Source organism: Haliotis rufescens, unplaced genomic scaffold, assembly GCF_023055435.1.
Source record: "Haliotis rufescens isolate VD_foot unplaced genomic scaffold, xgHalRufe1.0.p SCAF_17, whole genome shotgun sequence".
Classification (NCBI taxonomy): Eukaryota; Metazoa; Mollusca; class Gastropoda; order Lepetellida; family Haliotidae; genus Haliotis; species Haliotis rufescens.
The window spans coordinates 16802307-16824068 of NW_025963857.1; the positions used below are offsets into that span (position 1 = coordinate 16802307).

Consider the following 21762-nt stretch of genomic DNA (forward strand, 5'->3'; position numbering starts at 1 on the left):
GACGGGCGCCAACGTGTCTACCGGCGTTTGGGAGAACGTTATGCACGCAACTGTATTATGGAGAGGAATCGTTTTGGAGGTGGCTCTGTGATGATTTGGGGTTGGATAACAGCACGGCACCGAACCCCTTTGGTGGTTGTTCAGGGCAATCTCACCGGTGTTGGCTACAGAGATCAGATTCTGAGGCCTGTGGTCATTCCTTTCCTGCAACGTCATGGCCCGGGATTGACATTTCAACAGGACAATGCTCGTCCTCACACGGCTAGGGTCGCAATGGATTTCCTCCACCATAACAATGTCATGTTACTGCCATGGCCTGCAAATTCTCCAGATCACTCCCCAATAGAGCATGTGTTGGATGAAATGGAGCGCCGTCTGCGTCGTCTTCCACATCCTCCAGATAACGTCCCTGACTTGGCACAGGATTTGAGGAGGATATGGCAGGCCATTCCCCAGGCCTTCCATGCCCATTTGGTGGACTCCATGCGTCGCCAATGCACTGCTGTGATTCACGCACAGGGTGGTCATACCCGTTATTGACTTTGTGACTTTGTCGTTTGACCCCCTACTCCATTTTGATCTTCTGACGTCATCGTAACAGATGTTGTTCAGGTCCCGTTGACATATTCTTATGGTCCGATCATTCAGCTGCTACGGCGTCTGCATCATTTTGATCTTGCTGTGTTGTATTTCAATCCAGAATATATTTTCTCCGTGCACAGTTTCTTTATGTGGCTAGTATATTTCAGGCTGTCAGCATAAACCACAAAATTTATCTTTCAACTGTTTTTTCCACAAAAATACCATTCTAATAAGAGCCCCCTATTTCTTATTTTGAGAGCGCCCTGGGCGCTTATTACGTCGAATACGGTATGTTTAATGCACTATTGTCCATCTGTCGAAGCATGCTCAAAACGCTAACACCATCATTACCCCGGCCAATGAATCAGCGTGCACTAAAATTTTTTTTATTTATCTACTCCCTGAGGAGTTTGCAACCCATACTGCCCATCAACGCCACAATATTACGAGTCACAATACCATCTCATCCCGCCGGGCGGGTACCCATTCACTGCTGAGTCAACAGAGGCATATTTTGAACAAAGTCACTTGCCTAAGGAGACACCAATGTGTTAATGTGCTTCAGTGTTGGGCAGGATTGACGCCCTAGAAACTATCAGGATTCAAGCTGCCGAACTCGAAGACCCATCCAAATACTCTTCATGGCCAACATTGCTTAACTTAACTGATTTGTGACCTGCGTGCTGTGCACAGCAGTCAGTCTGTAAATACAGATATTCAACACTGACATGGAACCAGACATCAAACGATGACATTTATTTTTATAACAAATAAGATGTGGGCTAAGGTGCCACAAGTTTCTATGGACAGTTGTGTCCCCTGGGTGTGTCAGGATCAGCTGATAGTGGGTAAAGATCCCATATTCACCCCATTAATGATCTAAGGTTTGTCAGTGCCACACTCGTACTTGGTGGTTTCACCAAAAGTGACAATGAGTTGTTTTTTCCCTCTTATTAACATGATTAGGCACTTTACATAATTTAAGTATTTATTAAAATGGTGATGGGTCACTCATTCACTCCAGCCAGCATGATTACACAATTGATTATGTAAATGAAGTGGACTTGGAAGTGAAGGGAAAGTCTTCAACATCAATCGTTATTCTGTCCTGGGGGAAGCTAGGACTAACTTATTGAAGGTAATTGGTCTTGTGCGTGATTACCTCCTGTTTGCCCTTGGGATTCAGTTGGCTGACAACATTAATGACTAGAAGGCTCCTGGTACATGTAGACTGTGTCATGTAGCCATACCCGCAGAACACCTCACTAGGTTATGGTTACCAATTACAGGTACATATAATGGAAGATCTCGGTTAGGATAGGTCTTCAGCAATCCATGCTTGGCGTAAATGGTGCCTATGCTTGTGGTAAGGGGCAACTAACGGGATCGGGTGGTCAGGCTCACTGACTTGGTTGATGCATGTCATCGTATCCCAATTGCGTGGATTGATGCTCATGTCAATCACTGGATTGTTTGGTCTAGATTTGATTATTTACAGACCACTGTCATATAACTGGAATATTGCTGAGTGCGGCGTTGGACAAAGAATAATAATAAAAAAGAAAGAAGTCCACACACATACATTTAAGCTGGCTGAAGTGTGCACAGAACGTTTCCCCCAAGTTCCAAGTACATTATTGAGTTCCTTAGGGTATTACCAGTGGCTGCATACTAGAAAATGGTTATTTGACCTATTTCAAGAGATTCATCTGAGTACTTCCGAAACAACACGAATTAACGAAACACGAAACAACCCCTGGATGTCCTAAGGATAAATATAACTTTTAACAGAATATCTAGGATATTTATGTCCTAGAATATGGACCTATCTGAAGAACAAATGTTTTTCAAAGGTTTCAAAAAACTCGAAAGATAAAAGAATAACCATGTCATGCACTCAAACACAACATTTGTGATAAGGAAAACAAAGTTCCTTAGTGTGTATTGCCCAGCATCACGTGGACAAGACACGGCCATATTAGCTGTTATCATCAGTGACGCAGCTGAACAGCCTGGCAGACCGACTCTTTCCTCGACCCATGTAGTGAAGATACTTGTGTTCACATGTAGGCATAACCTTGCACTGATAGCCCTGGTCTAGTTCAGCTTTAAACATCCTGCACAGAAATTTCAAGTAATTATCCCCCGCCCAAACGAAGTTGGCGGGGGATATAGGAATGGGTTCCGTCCGTGTGTGTGTGCGTCCCGAAATCGTTTCCGGAGCATAACTCAGAAACCGTTAAATATTTCTCTCAGAAACTTTGCATGTCTATCAGACTCATGCTGAACTGGTGCCTTTTGCTATTTAGGAATTTTATAATTTTTTATTTTTTACGTTTCCATGGCAACAAGTTGGATTTATGTTCTATAAGGGTGCTGTTCGTTTCCGGAGTGTAACTCAAAAACCGTTAAATAATTTCTTACAAAACTTTGCATGTTTACCAGACACATACTGAACTGGTGCCTTTTGCTATTTAGGAATTTTATAAATTTTTATTTTTTACGTTTCCATTGCAACAAGTTGGACTTGTTAGTGCTGCAATTAGGCCATTTACAAAAAGGCCCAGTGAACATAGTTCACAGGAGCTAATGCATTGCACACAACTGGACATGTCATATATGGGATATGAGTATTTCATGCTTGTTTATTAATATTTTACAACCTGTGAAGATCCGAATTAGAATTGATCTTCAGCAACCCATGCTTGCCATAAGTGACCACCAACTTGATCAGGTGGTCAGGCCATGACACGGCTGATGCATGTTATCGTATCCGATTTGCGTAGATCGGTGCTCATGATGTCGATCACTGGATTATCTGGCCAGACTTGATTATTTACAGACATCAGAAGATGACAAATCCCACCAGCACCCACAAATTCAAAAGAATAAATAATCTGACTGTTACTTTAAGTCCAATCTGTTTGTTCGTATACAAGAGTAGTCATTGAGCTATCAAAACAATACCATGGAATTGGGATTCTGAACTTTGTATTTCTATGTCAGCTATGCACCAATATGAACAGTGTCAAACTTGTTGCCAAGGATAATCTAAAATAAAAATTATAAAAATCAATAAATAGCAAAAGGCACTATTTGACAACCTGGTCTATGTGTAGGCAAAGTGTCATGAACAAACACTTTTTAGTTTTAGACATACAGTCTGTTGACGTCAAACTTGTTGCCATTGAAACAGGAAAAAATTACAACTTTCAAAATTCCTAAATAGCAAAAGGCACCACTTCAGCCCCTGTTTAATACATGTACCAAGTTTGGATGAAAAATCTTTCAAGGTTTTCTAGTTATTCTCCGGAAATGAATTATGTATGGACGGTCGGACAGACAGACCAGATGACTATACCACCCACCCCCACCCCCACCCCCACACCTCACACACACACCGTGTGGTGATGTACGATCATGTGTGTTCGGGAGTCAACAGATTTCACAGCTGACAAATAACAAAAACAGAAAAGAACAAATTCCTCAGCTTCATCACAATTTATTGACTGAAAATAGTTTTCAGAACTTTCTCTTTGGATGTAACAAACTCTAGCATGAAAACAGGACAACTAAGCCGTAATAATCTCTCACGTTTCTTTCCAAGTATCATGCACCTACACAGGTTCAGCATGCATCATACAAGGATGTGCACGTACAGGTGTGTACAGGATGTCTGTTAACCACACACTAAAGGGCTGCACAGCAATATTAGCACAATGACTATTGCCAGTCTGTGCTACAGTTTAAGTTTGTTTTGTTTGTTTGTTTGTTTGTTGTTGTTTAACGTCACATTCAGCAATATTCAGAAGTAAATAATCGAGTCTGGACCAGATAATACAGTGATTGACATCATGAGCATCGATCCATGCAATTGGGATACGATGACATGTATCAACCAAGTCGCCTCTTACAACAAGCATAGTCGCCTTTTACGGCAAGCATGGGTTGCTGAAGACCTATTCCACCCCGGATCTATGGTCTGCTATGGTTTAAGAGCTACAATAGTTGCACTTTGTGGAAACTGGGCCAGAGACTGTCACATAGCTGTATCAGGAGAGATAATACTTCATAGTGACCTCTTCTGCCATTGGGGCCATGTGTAGTCTGTGAGTGAGTGAGTGAGTATGGTTTCTGCCCGTACAGGTGTGTACAGGATGTCTGTTAACCACACACTAAAGGGCTGCACAGCAATATTAGCACAATGACTATTGCCAGTCTGTGCTACAGTTTAAGTTTGTTTTCTTTGTTTGTTTGTTGTTTAACGTCACACTCAGCAATATTCAGAAGTAAATAATCGAGTCTGGACCAGATAATACAGTGATTGACATCATGAGCATCGATCCATGCAATTGGGATACGATGACATGTATCAACCATGTCGCCTCTTACAACAAGCATAGTCGCCTTTTACGGCAAGCATGGGTTGCTGAAGACCTATTCCACCCCGGATCTATGGTCTGCTACGGTTTAAGAGCTACAATAGTTGCACTTTGTGGAAACTGGGCCAGAGACTGTCACATAGCTGTATCAGGAGAGATAATACTTCATAGTGACCTCTTCTGCCATTGGGGCCATGTGTAGTCTGTGAGTGAGTGAGTGAGTATGGTTTCTGCCCAACATGCTGCCCACAAGCCCAGGCACTGTGAGTGAGCTACTATCAGCGGTACAGAGTTTTACCCGCTGAAAGTTCATGTTCGGCGTCCATGTAACAACCTAGTTATCAATACTTACAAACTAGAAAGAACTATTTTTAAAAGAAATATTGACATCGATATTTTTACGTTTATGCAGGTATCAATGTTAAAAACGGTGTGCAATCTCATTAATCAGATCTGATAGCAGTAGCAAGAATGAAGGTCTGATTTCATTGAGATTGGCATACTGTGTAAATCTGCAACAGAAAAAAACCCTGTAGGCAACACTACAAAATCGGTGACTTTGTTTAGCGGAATAATGCAACAGGGAAAAAAACTGCCCATTCTGTTATCAGCCAATCACTAAACAGAAAACAGCTAGGTGTGGCCTATGTTTTTTCTCTCTATCAAAAAATAAATGCAAAAATACTTGCTTGGATAGCCAATGAAATGTTAACTATTTATTCATTCTTGTGTGAATGAGTGCGCCTCATGGGCTCAACACCATTTTGAACAGTATTTCTGTTAAATCAACATGTTTCAGCGCTAATCCAAAGTCCACAATCGGAGAGAATCCAGGATTTGAACCTCTTCTCACTTAATCCTGCACAGCAAATTGTGTCTCAGATGTTTACCACTGAAACCCACAGGAATGGTGCTGGCAAACCAGGAAACAATTGGGGATTCGCGGGATTCAAACCCACGATCATAGGTTTAAGGGACACAACTCCCTACAACGAATTGTGGCGCAAAAGACGAATGTCCCCCCATTTCTATAGAAAGGTTGTGATATGACACACGGAAAGTTGACAATTGTAATATTATGAAGCCTTGTCGTGTCATCAAAGGGAATGACTGGTCGTCTTTCATGCTACAGATAGTTTACAACATTCAAGAAAAAGTTCTGAACACTTTAAAGGCAATTAATTCACATTCATGGCAAAGTCGAAATGGAGAAATCCAATGTGAAAAAGAAAATATTGCACTGTAACCATGGTAACATTCTCATAAAATACAAAACAACAACAATGCCAGAAAACAGCAATGAATAACTCTGAAAATTTGGTTGTTGTTCATTACATTTTGACAAGGTTCTTTTTTTCCCAATTTATCATCACGAAATAATGTCTCAGCGCTATATCATAATCAATGACATACTCTTAAGTACATGCAGAGAAGTACAGTTCAACATTCTGAAGGACTGACGACTTATCTTCAAGGGGAATGGCAGTCAGAAACTGGTGAAAAGTAAATGTGTTCCATTTCTGCACGAAAATAAACAACAGATGAAAACATATCTTGTAGGCTTAAAAAAAAAGAAAAGAATTAGTTCTCCGGCATCGACTTTTGAAAAATAGTGTGGGCGGGCCGTGTTTTTTTTGGTTTAAACTAGGAAGTAACTGCATGCTATATTGGATCACATTGTTTTTAAGGATTAGGATATTTTGATTTTTTTTTGAAAATGGAATTCATATGAAACATGTGGCAGACATTATGATGGTGTGGGCAGTGTCTGAAAACCAAGACTATTATTTTGTTTAGCCTTAGGAATAAAAAACAAATTGTGTCTCCGTCGACAAATACATGTGTAAAGAACTACAGCCTTCAGCACCATCCCCTTCAACATACAATGGTCAGTCCCTTGGTCATCAATGCAATTCTCATCACTAACAGTATCAATTATCATGATCTATTTGTCCATAAACATGATAAGCAGACATCTCTGCCAACAGAGGAAATTTCATACAATGAATATAGTTCCTGGTAAAATTCATTTCTTTCATATTAATCTGAAATTGTTAACATAGCATGGATGTCTTGATGAAAATAGTTCAGGCATCTTTAAATTAGTTGTTGTCGGGCCCGGAACTATTTTCTGTCAAACATCCATCAAAATGTCAGTCAGGAGGGCAAATTGACTTAAAAACACTGCAAATAAACATGGTGAACACTTTAACAACCTACAACTAATGATTTTGCAAGATTTCAAAGAAAACTGAATAAGAACATTTACATTAATCAAATTGTCTAACTGTACAGCATTTCAACAATCACCAAACAACAATCTGAACAAACCAACACCCACTACAGGGAACCTGGTCATGCTCCCAACATCTCCCTAAAATCTACTACCCTTGGCAAGCTTAAGAGCATACATACGTTGTTGATTTAATATTTTGGAGCAGCTTTACAATTCAGTACCACAACTGCCCATTAGGACATTCTTTGCCATAGGTCGCACGCCAGTGAGAAAAGTAACCAGATTTTGAGGGAATCTGTTGGACTCTCTTATTCAATGACATGGCGTGTAGAAATGATACATTACTGAAAAGATCTCATACGAGACTGTTGCTAGCCTGATTTCACAGGGCATTGTTTCGCCACTATATCTGGCAACATTTCAAAAGTTACATTATAGGGTAATTGTGCATCATCCCAAGGCAAGAGAGTTAACTGGCTATAAAAATCCAGTTTCCACCAAACTAGGCTGCAATTATGGAGTCATATTTTGGCTGGACTAAAGAGTCTATGCATAGACCAATGGAAACTGCGTTATGAAATTGACATCTGGTTCATAAACTGCCATGCATGTGTAATGCCAGCTTGGCATCAACAGATATTTTCCAAATGTTTTTAATCAAGGCACTCACGTGACTGGATGCACTTTGCAAAGAAAGATCCTTTATATTACAAAAACGATTTGTATTACTGATCAGATCGCCTTGACTAGGCACCACCATTTTGTTTGAAGCAAATGCAAGTGATATGAGAGGTGGAATCTGATTGGTCAATAGGAGAGACACAGAAGGGACATAACTCATAATAGCCACTGGTGGAAATTCCAGCCTAGTTAGGTAAGGGTGGAAACCAGACTTTTACAGTCATTTAACTCCCTTGCCTCGGGAAGATAGTAATTGTGATATGTTTGTGAAGTTTGTGGTGCTGAATTCTAAAGGAACGCCAAAATGTAAGTCACGATGCTACTAGCAGGACTAGTTCTAGAAATAAGCAAAAAGATGAAGAGGGTGTATTAAGAAAGTCTTACACATTACTGATATTGATAGGGATATTTTGATTGATTAATTTGTAAGTTATTGGCCAATTAGCTTCCGTATGTCATTATCCGAATCTAAAGTTGAGTATATGATTATAGGGTTTAATACTGCAGTCAGTAGAGAACAAATATATTCAACATTTTGCACAAAACCAGTACAGCATCAGTTACATACAGTTACCCTGTCTACTAGTACCCGCTTTACATACAGACAGTTACCCAGACGACTGGTTCCAACATTAGCTGCATACAGACAGTTGCCCAGACGACTGGTTCCAACATTAGCTGCATACAGACAGTTGCCCAGACGACTGGTTCCAACATTAGCTGCATACAGACAGTTGCCCAGACGACTGGTTCCAACATTAGCTGCATACAGACAGTTGCCTAGTCTACTTCACAGAAGACAGGCAGCTGATAATGATTTTGGTTTGTTTGCTGTTTAACACCGCACTCAGCAATATTCCAGCTATATGACGGCGGTCTGTAAATAATCTAGTCTGGACCAGACAATCCAGTGATTAATATCATGAGCATAGATCCACGCAATTGGGATCAATGATATGCATGAACCAAGTCAGCGAGCCTGACCATCCGATCCCGAGCTGCCAATAAAACCAGTCTAAAGTTGTGACTGGTTCTAATGCAGGACAGTCATATGAGCCTCTGTTAATTATAACAGTCAGTTACACTGTGAATACTGTACTGTCTAATTGTTTGACAGTATTGACTGTTTGATTGATCAAATTGTTGACCTTTTGAAATTATTTTTTGATATTTAAGCACCATGTTGGTTGTATGATAACCCAGATTTCTACTTGACTTCTGTTGCCTGGGTGGATACGGAACATCAGCACAGAACCAGTCAGACAGGGTCCCGGACACCTGAATACTGAACAGGACAAAACACAATCAACAGATCATGGAATGGATAGATTGGAATATTTCCCGGTCCCAATATCCGGAATCATGTACAACCATGTATCTTCTATTTGTTACCATTAAAGGACCAATAGGAAAGTTAAGAGTATGGGAAATAGGTTTCAAGATCCCCAATTGTGAACTTAATGACATCCCCAAAGACCAGATGTGTTACCAAGAACTCCTAACAGCATGTGCCAAGTGACCCCTAATGCTCAATATTCTTATAAATGTGGGTGCGGTAGAGCTTTTGAGTGAGTGATTGAGAATAGTTTATGCTGCTTTTAGCAATATCCAGCAATATCACGACTGGACCAGAAACAGGCTTCACACATTGTACCCATGTCTGGAATCAAACCCGGGTCTTCGTCTAGACAAGCGATCGCTTTAACCACAAGCCTATGCGAACACCCCGGTAGAGCTTTTGAGTTAACATATACAGGCCACTGAACTCATTTACCTTAGCGGAGTAGCTGATCCCTTTCAAAGATAACTATTCTAGCTGATATTTAGTGTGAAAATGTATCAACTGTAACAAGCCTGAGATTTTGTCGGATGGAGAACCTGTTTACCCATCTCCCCTCCCCACCCCCTCCCTAAACTCAAATATTGATCCAACATTGAACTTTTGGAGTGCTCCCTAAGACTCCAACTGTTTTTCTGTAAACATGGTAAAGCAACACACTGCTTCTCATTCAATTGGATGAAAAGTGAGCTGGCAAGTTCAGAATTTGCACTTCTGGGCCCACCTTCACAAAACGATCTTAGCGCTAAGACTATCGTAAGCCTATATGAATGTATAGGAGCTAAGATCACTTTGTGCAAGTGGGCCCTGGTCTAAAAGCAGAAGAAAAGTTAATTCTCTGATGTTTGATAAGCAAACAAAAACATCCGTGTTGTATTTGGTCTTCAAGTGTTTTCAGTTTAACTTTTCACCAACATATCTTCTTAATATAGCCGGATGAACATGCATAACCAACTGCATACAGATCAAAGCCTCTACTTGATCAGATTATAGTTGTCACTGTATGGAAACCATGGGTTAGGCTCGTACAGATATGTCAAATAGACGTGGTTTTGGATTATGTTCAGTAACACAGACACGCTACAAATCATGCATTGCTGCTGTCATAATGTTCAAGCTTTAGCCAAATATAAAGAAACTTCAATATTTTGTTAATCTAGTTGTGAAATGTCAGGGACACTTGAGAATAATGCGCACCCCACAGTCATGGGTACAAGTTTTGGAAAAATTGCTATTTGGTGTGTTGTGCGCAGGCAAACACTACCATCTCTCAGGTGAACGAACAGAACAAAAATAATTGGTCGATGAAAATATGAAATTTGCAATAAAACATCACCAGAGTGATGATTACAATTTTAATTTTATTTCCTATTGTCAATGTCTCATAAACTAAACCGAAAAATAGCCACAGGTAAAAACAACCATATACACTGCTACCTCAGGTGTTCCCATGGTTTGGTTCACAACAGATTGTCACGTTATACAGTGTCTGAGACTTCTTATCACAGACACTCAGCAATTTTAGGTCACATATATATCTACAAGAACTTAAAACATAACTTTTCTCCATGATGTAACACAAAATGGTTTCTACCAAATTACTAAATGTTAAGCGGAAAGAAAAAATACCGTTAATATATCATTTTCAACTTAATACAGTGATCTTGACTAGAAGATTGTCATGGTTTCACGAACATCATCACTGACTTTCACAAGGTAATAACAATTCATTATCACTTGACGTCACGGCAAAGGTTGATATTTCAACATGCTTACAAGGCCATAACAAAAACTGGCCGGATATTACAAGCAGCTTGAAGCACCACACAACTCTCTCCCAACAACCACAGCGGCTGTTCAACAATATTTCAGATGCTAGCCGTATCATAGACAAGTTATGAATGTTTTCCAAGACTAAAATAGGAACTGCATAGGCACAAGGCTTGAGCGGGAATAAAAGTTTTGAAACAAGATGGCTTTCATCCTGTTGGTGATCCTGCTACCATGGCAACACACATGTCAAGTTTGTTGGCTTGCTCTGGTCCAACACTGGTCTTGACCTCAGTGAATACAGCAGGGTAGGCTGAAGCCACGGTCTGGACAAACTGTACCAACAGTTGCTGGATGTCTGGGGATGAAAGAGACGAGTTAGTGAGTGGGTGAATGTTGTACGCCACAGTCAGCAATGTTCCACCTATATAGGGGGCACGGGCTACAGCTGGCCCAGTCGTCTAAGGCGCCGTGATTCGCTGTGCAGAGTTGCGTCCCTTGGGCACACCAGAAACTTATGATTGTGGGTTCGAATCCCAGTTCGCCCCGAATATGTTTCCAGGTTTGTCAGCACCATACCTGTGCTCGTGGGTTTCACCGAAGTGGTAAATGTCTGAGACCTGCATCACTTCGGGCTTTCCCCCCACATTAAGCTGACACGCAGCGATATAACTGGAATACTGTTAAAAGCGGTGTTAAACACAACTCACTCCACCTATATCACGGCAGCCTGTAAACAATAGTAGTGGGACGATTCACTGATGCAGCAGTGAATCACGATTTTTAACTTCTCAATATAAGTATCGATCACAATCGCACACGAAGTAAAAAGTAACAATCCTTACCTTAAATGTATTCTTTGATAAACATTACACCAAACCCTAATTAGTAGTGAAAATGAGTAGTGAAAACGTAAATATTTTCATCCATTGCGCCATACTTGACATTACCAACTGTAAATCGTTAGTGTGCCCGGTATTTGGCCATGCTGTCTATGAAAAAGATGGCTATGCATCACAGAGAAGAGCGCATGCATGTATCGTGATATGTATCAGATCTCGCAGCTGGTGTATCATCCCAGCTCTTTTTTAATAATCGATAATTGATCCAGCAAACAAGTGACTGAAAGCATGAGCAACATTTTGTGGTTTTGTTTTACACCTCGGTCAGTCACATTCACCCAGCAGTGAATGGGTACCAGGTAGGATAAGATAGTGACTGTTACCTAGCGCCTCACAGGCAGCTCAGGTTGTATACTCCCCAGGGAGATGAGAAGGAAACTGAGAGTGCACACTGATCCATTGACCGAAATACTATTATTGTTGCCTTATTATGTGCGTTATAAGTGGATGATGATGATGATGATGATGAGTGAGTGAGTGAATATGGTTTTACGCCGCTTTTAGCAATATTCCAGCAATATCAAGGCGGGGGACAGCAGAAATGGGCTTCACACATTGTACCCATGTCGGGAATCTAACCCGGGTCTTCAGCGTGACGAGCGAACGCTTTAACCACTAGGCTACCCGACCGCCCCCGATGATGATGATGATGATGATGATTATTATTATTATTATTATTCCAGCCATGTCACAGAATCGAATATTTACACCAATTGACATGAATATTTCAAAATTAAAGCATGTCTCACCTTGTTTGACAGTGTCTGAACCGAGTATGCTGGCGATCAACTTCAGTATTTGTGGAAGGAGCTTTATCACCTGTGGAATAAACATCAAAGATAAAATGTTTGAAAACAATTGAGACAATTTTGTAACTGTGGGTGTCTGACTTGCAATGTGTTACAACTATTAAACATCTTGGATAATTTATGACAGAACCATTTGAATATCAGGAAAATGCTCACTAAAACCAAGGGAGAGAACAACCCAAGTTATCGCCACTTGGACCAAACAATAGATTTTCATCTTTACCTTTTCGTAAAAAAATTTCATTATCGCAAAAATCGCAAAACATGAAAAGAAGAGCCATGATGCTCTGTAGCTCACCTGAATGTCCTAAAATACCATTGGTTTTGGTTGGTTTGTTGTTTAACGCCGCACTCAGCAATATTCCAGCTATATGACGGCGGTCTGTAAATAATCAAGTCTGGACCAGACAATCTAGTGATTGATATCATGAGCATCGATCCACGCAATTGGGATCGATAACATGCATCAACCAAGTTAGCGAGCCTGACCACCCGATCCCGTTAATCGCCTTTTACATCAAGCATAGTCACCTTTTACGGCAAGCATCCTGAAATACCATTGATGACATTGATGACATATAGAACAATTAAAATCATTGTTTTACACAAGTTCAAAATATTCAAAAGAAATGTTACTGCAACTATAAAGTACTGTCTTCGTACACGAGACATAAAGATAAAAACAAGAGTGTCATGGGTCAAAATGACATTTTCAATATGGCTGCCATGAATGGGCTGGGAGCAGTTTTCGCACAGACTATTGCTGGAAACATCAAATATGATCTTGTTTTCATTCTACATCATTTTATCAAAATGTAAACATAAACAGGAGGGGGTAGGAGAAGACTATCAGGTGAGCTAAGCATGACGTGAGACAGTGAGAAACAGAAGGCAGCACTGACATGTTCGCTGCCGTGGCTGTAGAGCTGCAGCAGGCAGGTGAAGATGGTGGTCCACTCCTCCATGTCCTCCTTGAGCGGCAGACACTGCACGATCACCGGCACCACCTGGAGACACACAGGGTGACCAATCATAGGTCAGTAGGCAGTGAGATGGAGGGCCTTTAGTCAGTAGGCAGTGAGGTGCAGGGCCATTTAGTCAGTAGGCAGTGAGGTGCAGGGCCATTTAGTCAGTAGGCAGTGAGGTGGAGGGCCTTTAGTCAGTAGGCAGTAAGGTGGAGGGCCTTTAGTCAGTAGGCAGTAAGGTGGGGGGCCTTTAGTCAGGAGACAGTTAGGTTGAGGGCCTTTAGTCAGTAGGCAGTAAGGTGGAGGGCCTTTAGTCAGTAGACAGTAAGATGCGTGAGGCCTTTAGTCAGTAGGATGTAGGGCCTTTAGTCAGTAAGGTGGAGGGCCTTTAGTCAGTAGGCAGTAAGGTGGAGGGCCTTTAGTGATGCTGTGCCAAGAATACATCATACATGACTTCACAAAATGAAATGATGATCCCAGAGCAATGAATAATGATGGACCTATACTATCATTGTTTTGGGCAATCTGACCAAGCCTGCAAAATAGCTCCAAATGAAAATGTTTTTTCACCAGCTTAATTTTCATATAAATATAATTATATGTGCCTCACAAATCATGTCAGTGTCTTTGTCCGTAGTTGTTTCATGGGCAGTATTAAAAAGACAAACAAAACTCCCTCCCTACCTACCTACCATGCCCACTTCCTATAACTGGAATGTGTTGCCCCAAACAGACACAGATAACATCAGTCAATCCAATTTGTCTTATCTAAACTGCAGGACGTAAGAAAGCATACACCCATGTCTAATGGTGGCTAAAAGTGAAGCAAACAACAAACAGTTATTTAATTATCGTTATTCCATGACATGGTTGAATCAAACATGGTCAGGTATTTGAAAAAAAACATGGTTGAATCAAACATGGTCAGGTATTTGAAAAAAAACATGGTTGAATCAAACATGGTCAGGTATTTGAAAAAAAACATGGTTGAATCAAACATGGTCAGGTATTTGAAACAGGTATCATAGTTGTGTTTTGGACCTTAATTTTGCAGTTGTTAGCCTGGTATCGTTTTGATCAAGTTTGAAATTCTTTTGTCAAATCTAATTTTCAAGAGTATACTTTCTTTTGCCCAGGGATTATGTAAATCTCTTATTCTCCATGTTAAACTGTCCCATGATCACTTACATGTTCAAGAGGAACTTGATCCTTGTTGGCCATAATGAGGCGGCAGCTGGCAGCAGCGATGTTGTCCATGACGCGGCCGTTAGTCTCCTTGTTCAGGATGTCAAACAACATCTTCAGGATGTCCTTGTACTGGCTGGGGTGGGGTCAAGGTCACAAGTGTCATGGTGATTGCCCGCAGAAGCTTCGGACCGATTACACGTTGTGGATTTATTAGCTTTAACCATTGAAGCCATGTCACTGACATAAGTGACTCAGTATGGATTAATGCCATTTATAGCAATATTCCAGCTAAATCACGGAAGAAAAACACCTGAAACAGGCTTCACACATTGTACCAATTGTAGGATGTGAATCCAGGTCTTGAGTGTGACAGGCAAACTACTCCACACTCTCAAGTAGGTGTGTGTGCGAGCCTGTGTGCATGGGTGCGTGTGTGTGAGTGAGTGTTCATTGTTTAATGCTGCACTCATCAATATTCCTGTTATATGGCAGTGGCCTGTAAAAAATCGACTTCAGTTATTCTAATTGTGAACCTTCTTTCACAAACATCCCACTGTCAAATGCTTCTGGGCTACCTTGGCATAAAACATACTTTACTAGATAAGTCACTGCAATCTGTAGACAAACTACTCAAAAGAAGTTAAAAAACTTTTCTTTTTTTTCCATATTACCAGTTAATCTGTAATGGCACGGTAATGAAAAAATCAGGGGTTCATTAGGATAATCCAGTGATTGATCTTATGAGCAGCGATCCACAACACCGGGGTACATTGACAAAACCATCAACCAAGTCACCAGGCCTGGCCACCTGGGTGCCGTTGTACAAAGCGATCTTAGTGCTAAGGTGATCGTAACTCCCATACCTTAACATAGACTTACGACAGTCGTAGCGCTAAGGTTGTTTTGTACAATGGCACCCTGGTCCATTAAGTCCCCTCTCATGACCAACAGGTTGCTAAGGACATATTGTACGTCAGGGTGACCTGAAGAGACCGATTAACTATTGTAATACGAAGTGAAGTGAGTATGGCTTTACGCCGCTTTTAGCAATATTCCAGCAATATCACGGTGGGGGACACCAGAAATGGGCTTCACACATTGTATCCATGTCGGGAATCGAACCTTGGTCTTCGGCGTGACGAGCGAATGCTTTAACCACTAGGCTACCCTAGGCCCCTGTAATATGAAAGAATGGGGTGTTCTTTGACTTCATTTGAGTGGTATACTTAAGATGAGATATTCCACTGGCCCCTCTGTACACCGACATCAAGGATACACCTGCATCTTCTCTCCCCCGTACATGGCCAGCACGCCCAGAGCGTACACCGCGTTACTGCGGACTTCGTCATCCTCCTCACGTATCATCCTCACGAACACTGGATACAATGTGTCCACGAAGGCTACTGAGGTAGGACCACATGCTTCGATTGTTTCGGCAAGAGTCCCGACTGCAAACGACTTTTCTGATGTGGAGCTTGTCTCTTTCTGCAATAAAATTTGGTCATATTGAGGATAAGTCTGGAGAGAGCAATTCAAAGGCTTCACCTTCCCTCGTGCTAATTCCTGTCTTGCACACTATTGTTGTGATTGTAAGTACATGTATGTGACGATTACTCCAAACTAATTCCAATGGTATTCTCCCCTGTGTCAAACCCTGTGATCTTCTCTATTTCAAAGTCAGTCTCAAATACATCGAACCCTGTGATCTGCTCTACATCAAACCCTGTGATCTCCTCTATATTAAACCCTGTGATCTCCTCTAATCAAACCCACTGATCACCTCTATATTAAACCCTGTGATCTCCTCTATATCAAACCCTGTGATCTCCTCTATTTCAAAGCCAGTCTCAAATACATCGAACCCTGTGATCTCCTCTAATCAAAACCCTCTGATCTCCTCTATATTAAACCCTGTGATCTCCTCTATTTCAAAGCCAGTCTCAAATACATCAAACCTTGTGATCTGCTCTACATCAAACCCTGCAATCACATCTATATTAAACCCTCTGATCTCCTCTATATCAAACCCTGTGATCTCCTCTATTTCAAAGCCAGTCTCAAATACATCGAACCCTGTGATCTCCTCTAATCAAACCATCTGATCTCCTCTATATTAAACCCTGTGATCTCCTCTATTTCAAAGCCAGTCTCAAATACATCAAACCTTGTGATCTGCTCTACATCAAACCCTGCAATCACTTCTATATAAAACCCTCTGATCTCCCCTGTATCAAACTCTGTGATCTCCTCTATATTAAACCCTCTGATCTCCTCTATATCAAACCCTGTGATCTCCTCTAATCAAACCCACTGATCTCCCCACTTACCAGTCTTTTGAGGAGGTCAGTGAGGAAGCTGCTGAAGAATGGGAGGAACTGTTGACCTCCCAGAAGCCTCGCCATCACCGGCAACACATCCCCCGCAGATTCGATCAGCATCCCGTCATATTCCGCCTGGGTTTCATCATCATCTTCATCCTCCTGATCCTGACATGCCAGCTGGGGTCAAGGACAGGTCATAGTCAAGGTCAAGGTCATGGCCAAGGTCAATCACATATCACACAAATGATCTCTTCATAACAACATGACAATTTTGTGTTTCTTCATGTTTGTTTGATGGAATAGAAAATAATTCATCAGTTTTTCCATTAGGCTTTACAAAAAAGAAAGAATTGGTTCCCAGGCAATGATTTTTGAAGGTAGAGTGCAGGCGGGCGGTGTCTTTTTTTTTGTAGTTCAAACTAGTTTGTAACCAGGTAACCAAATAAACAGTTGTGTACAATCAACCTGGGAAAGGGCCTTCCTACATAAATGTATTCCTTGATGAGTAAAATACTGGAATACAGTATTTGACGAACGTTTGACATGCAGTGAATTTTATGATGATGCAGGCTATTAATTTTTAGCCTTATCATAGCATTTGAGCTCAATGATTGAGGAAGTTCAAATTGACACCACTTTGTGAAAACTAATCAACAAGGATATAGTTCTGAAAAACATGGGGCTGGGACTGGGTTCAAATCTATCAGATCCCTCCAGGACCAAGCAACTCAAAACCTTTGACTACTACCAGATTTTCAAGTTTTTCCTAAGATAAATGCAAATCGCTGTATTAAAGCTCAAACATCCACACTTACCTTGTGTGTAAAGATCTCCTTTACGGTTGTGAGTATAGCATCAGTGGAGCCAGACTCACTCAGCACTGGCTCCCCTATCTTCTCCAGCATGTCGTGCAGAGCATCCACTGCCGCCATGACAACCGTGCGGTCCATGTCCGTCTTGACTACCTCCAGTAGCTTCTGGATGACTGCCGGCATCATGGAGCTCAGTGCTGGGGAGAGTGAGTGAGTGAGTGAGTGAGTGAGTGAGTGAGTGAGTGAGTGAGTGAGTGAGTGAGTGAGTGAGTGAGTGAGTGAGTGAGTGAGTGAGTGAGTGAGTGAGTGAGTGAGTGAGTGAGTATAGTTTTATGCCTTATTCAGCACAGATGTGACCATGAATGCACCTGTGCCTGTCTGAGAGCAAGCGAGCGACAGTGAGTGAGCATAGTTTTATGCCTTATTCAGCACGGATGTGATCATGAATGGCATCTTGCATGATGTACCTGTGCCTGTCTGAGACTTGTGAGTGAGTGAGTGAGTGAGTGAGTGTTAAAAACACCGCTAAGAAGAGAAGTGAAGAGGCACAGTTAATGTTTCCTTAAAGGCCATGGATCATAATTGGAACAAAGCCCATGACCAATGGATCCCAGCACAACTATGGGATGGAACTCTGCTCAGCAAATAACAGCACCTTCCACAGATATAACAGCCCCATACTGACGCCATTAGGAACATCGGTGATAATTCAGGTAAGAAAATAGTAACTTGTTTATATCCCTGTGTTATTGGTTTTCGAAACATTTGTAGTTTTCTCTCTGTAAAACATGTCATTCACTTTTAAAAGACAACTTTCTCTCAAAAACAAGCCATCATCTGAGGATTTCCAATATCTGTGTGAAGCTACCCGCCCCCAACTTTGTGTGAGTAATCGCAATAAAAATGGCCGTCCGAAAACGTATGACATCCAAAAACCTATGATCCGTCGAGAATCATCTATGTGACAATGCCTGTAGCATGGTCATGCATGGACAGATCTGGGTTCAAAATATCATTATCATTCTGCCAAAATCAAAATAATGATAATGATAGACCTTTTAAAAACAAGAACACAATCAAACATGCATCTGGAGAATCCATGAGGCTGACCTGTTTTTGTCTCGGGTGACTGTGTCTCGGTGAACACCTGGAAGACACACAGACAAAACTGAGACAGGGAGGAGATGGCGCCTTTCTTTACCCCCGGGGCGGGGAACTCTATCAGGCCGAGGACCTCTGTGTAACTGGTCTCCAGGTAGGGCAGGAACACAGACCTGTAGCAGAACATACGAACATGTGGCAGAACATACATCAACGTAGAGTGAAACATTTTCCCGAGTCAAGGGAGTGAACTCACAATATAAGTTCAGTTACCACCCTTGCCAAACCAGGCCGGAATTTTGGAGTCTATTTTGGTTGGACTAACGAGTCTATGCAGAGTCCAATAAAAATCAAATAACCAAATCAACAACCGGTTTGTAAACTGCAGTGCAGATTTCATTCAATTGCAGGATTTACAAAGCATATGTACCATCAACTTGGCGTCGACAGAAATTTTCCAAATCTTTAAAAGTTTTTAATCCAGATGCTCAGGTAGTTTTATGCATTTCGTGATGTAAACCCGTTTTATTACAAAATAGATCTTGATTATCGATCAGATCGTCTTGACTGGGCACTGCCATTTTGTTTGAAGCAAATGCAAGAGATGGAAGAGAGATGGAATCTGATTGGTCAGTAGGATGGACATAGAAGGGACATAACTTGTCATAGCCACCGATGAAATTCCAGCCTAGTTTGGGAAGAGGGGAAACAGGACTCACATAGTCAGTTAATGCCATTGCCTAGGGCAGGTGAGAGCGAGAGAGCTGAATATACATGCATATATAGCAGAAAGACTTCCTTCCCATTCCTCACATGTTAATTAATGAAACTTTTAAATATTTTCAGAAATGTTTTCAATGTTTGTTTGTTGTGTAACGCCACTCTCAGCAATATTCCAGATATATGAAGGTAGTCAGTAAATAATCAAGTCTGGACCAGACAATCCAGTGATTGACATCATGAGCATCGATCTACACAATTTGGATACGATGACAGTCATCAACCATGTCAGCGAACCTGACCTCCCAATCTTATTAGTCACCTCTTTCAACAAGCGTAGTCACCTCTTACGGCAAGCAGGGGTTGCTGAAGGCCTATTCCCTACCTGGATCATATTGTCAGAGAAGGTATTTGTAAGTTGCAACAACTTCCACTATGAAACAGGCTAGATGTGCCATGTGAATTCTATTGAGAAGGCTGCATCAGATAAGTAAGACAAAGGATGCAAACAAATGTAACAAGTTCTATGGATGGTGATACTGACCCACAGTTGACGGCCAGCTCCCCAAGAGATGTGCACGCGTCTTCTTTCTCGTCCAGGTAGGAGTTCTCCACACTGATGCTGGGGATACAACATTAACATTATACTCAACTAGAATGTTGTTTTACCTTAGTCAGCAATAGTCACATCGTCCTGTAGATGATCGAGTCCAGACCAGGTAAACCAGTGACTGACAGAATTAAAAACATTTGGTTTATAGACACAGTCAGCAATATTCCAGCTATATCTCGGCAGATTAAATATATAATAGAGCTTGGACCAGGGAAACCTGTGACAGAAAGCATATTTTTTGTATAACGCAAATATTCAACAATATCACAGCAATATCACACCAATGATAACCCACAGTTGATAACATACGTAACATCCCACGTCACCACTGGGTTACTATGACAACCAATCAACAAAGTCACAGAGACTGACAGCTTCATCATCATTCAAACCCTTATGATGAGCATGAGGAAAAGGGGAGCTTTTCGACCCTGGAATGCCCTTAGACGATGACTCATGATGGCCTACTAGTCCACAGCTCATCCCGGACTAGTGAGTTGAGGAAAATAAACAAGTTCCTCTAGGTTTCCACTAGTCTTGGACCAACATACTAGTTTCCAAGTCTATCCTTAAAAAAATATGTATTTTAAGCAACATTACTGTGAACCAATTCTTTGTTAAGCCAAAGTGGTCATTTTATATCATCCTCAATAATCTAGGGTACTATAGCTTCTGTGATGATTAATACCCTGGATCAGTTCGCTGCCATGGCTTTGTTTAGAACCTTTTCAGAAGATGCACTGCTAAAAATAATCATCAAATCAGATTACACTCATTGAGAAGAGAAATCCGGTGCGATGTTATTGATAATAGAGGTAGAGATGGTGATGTCATTTCAGAAACAAAGCTTCGGTATCATTTCTTGTTTGGTTGTTTGTTTAACGTCGCAATCAGCATTATTCCTGCCATAAGACAGCGGTCTGTAAATAATCGAGTCTGGACCAGACAATCTAGTGATTGGTATCAAGAGCAACAATTTACGCAATTGGGATACGATGACATGCATCAACCAAGTCAGCGAGCCTGACCACCCGATCCTCTTAGTCGCCTCTTACGACAAGCATGGGTTGCTGAAGACCAATTCTAACCCGGGTCTTCACGGGTCGCTTTGGTATCAGATGGATCCAGGGTATTTATCATAATGAATGAAGATATAACACACAACATAATCGAGGATAGATTTCAATGTATAGAGAATTCAGTGAAATATGTTGGACTCTAATCTCTCATGGCTGAAAGGTGCCATCTTAAAATTTCAGTAGCATTAGGGCCCCAGAGGCTTTCTGGTTACATAAATCTGTAACCTTCTGTATGGCTTATAGATGATATCACACTCAACGT

General features: G+C 41.3%; 1 protein-coding gene across 2 annotated transcripts in view; it reads right to left on the bottom strand.

The window, feature by feature from the left end:
- Positions 1-4068: 4068 nt before the first annotated feature.
- Positions 4069-21762, bottom strand: part of LOC124137951 (importin-4-like) — a 40510-nt gene continuing 22816 nt past the window's right edge. For both annotated transcript variants that reach the window (XM_046504411.2, XM_046504409.2), the window contains 9 exons: positions 20353-20430; positions 19098-19261; positions 17991-18184; positions 17182-17352; positions 16131-16339; positions 14855-14987; positions 13604-13708; positions 12642-12711; positions 4069-11348 (listed from right to left, as the gene is read on the bottom strand). In XM_046504411.2, coding sequence (XP_046360367.2) covers positions 11200-11348; positions 12642-12711; positions 13604-13708; positions 14855-14987; positions 16131-16339; positions 17182-17352; positions 17991-18184; positions 19098-19261; positions 20353-20430 — 1273 coding nt within the window. In that variant the 3' untranslated portion in view covers positions 4069-11199. The remainder of the gene's footprint in view (positions 11349-12641; positions 12712-13603; positions 13709-14854; positions 14988-16130; positions 16340-17181; positions 17353-17990; positions 18185-19097; positions 19262-20352; positions 20431-21762) is intronic.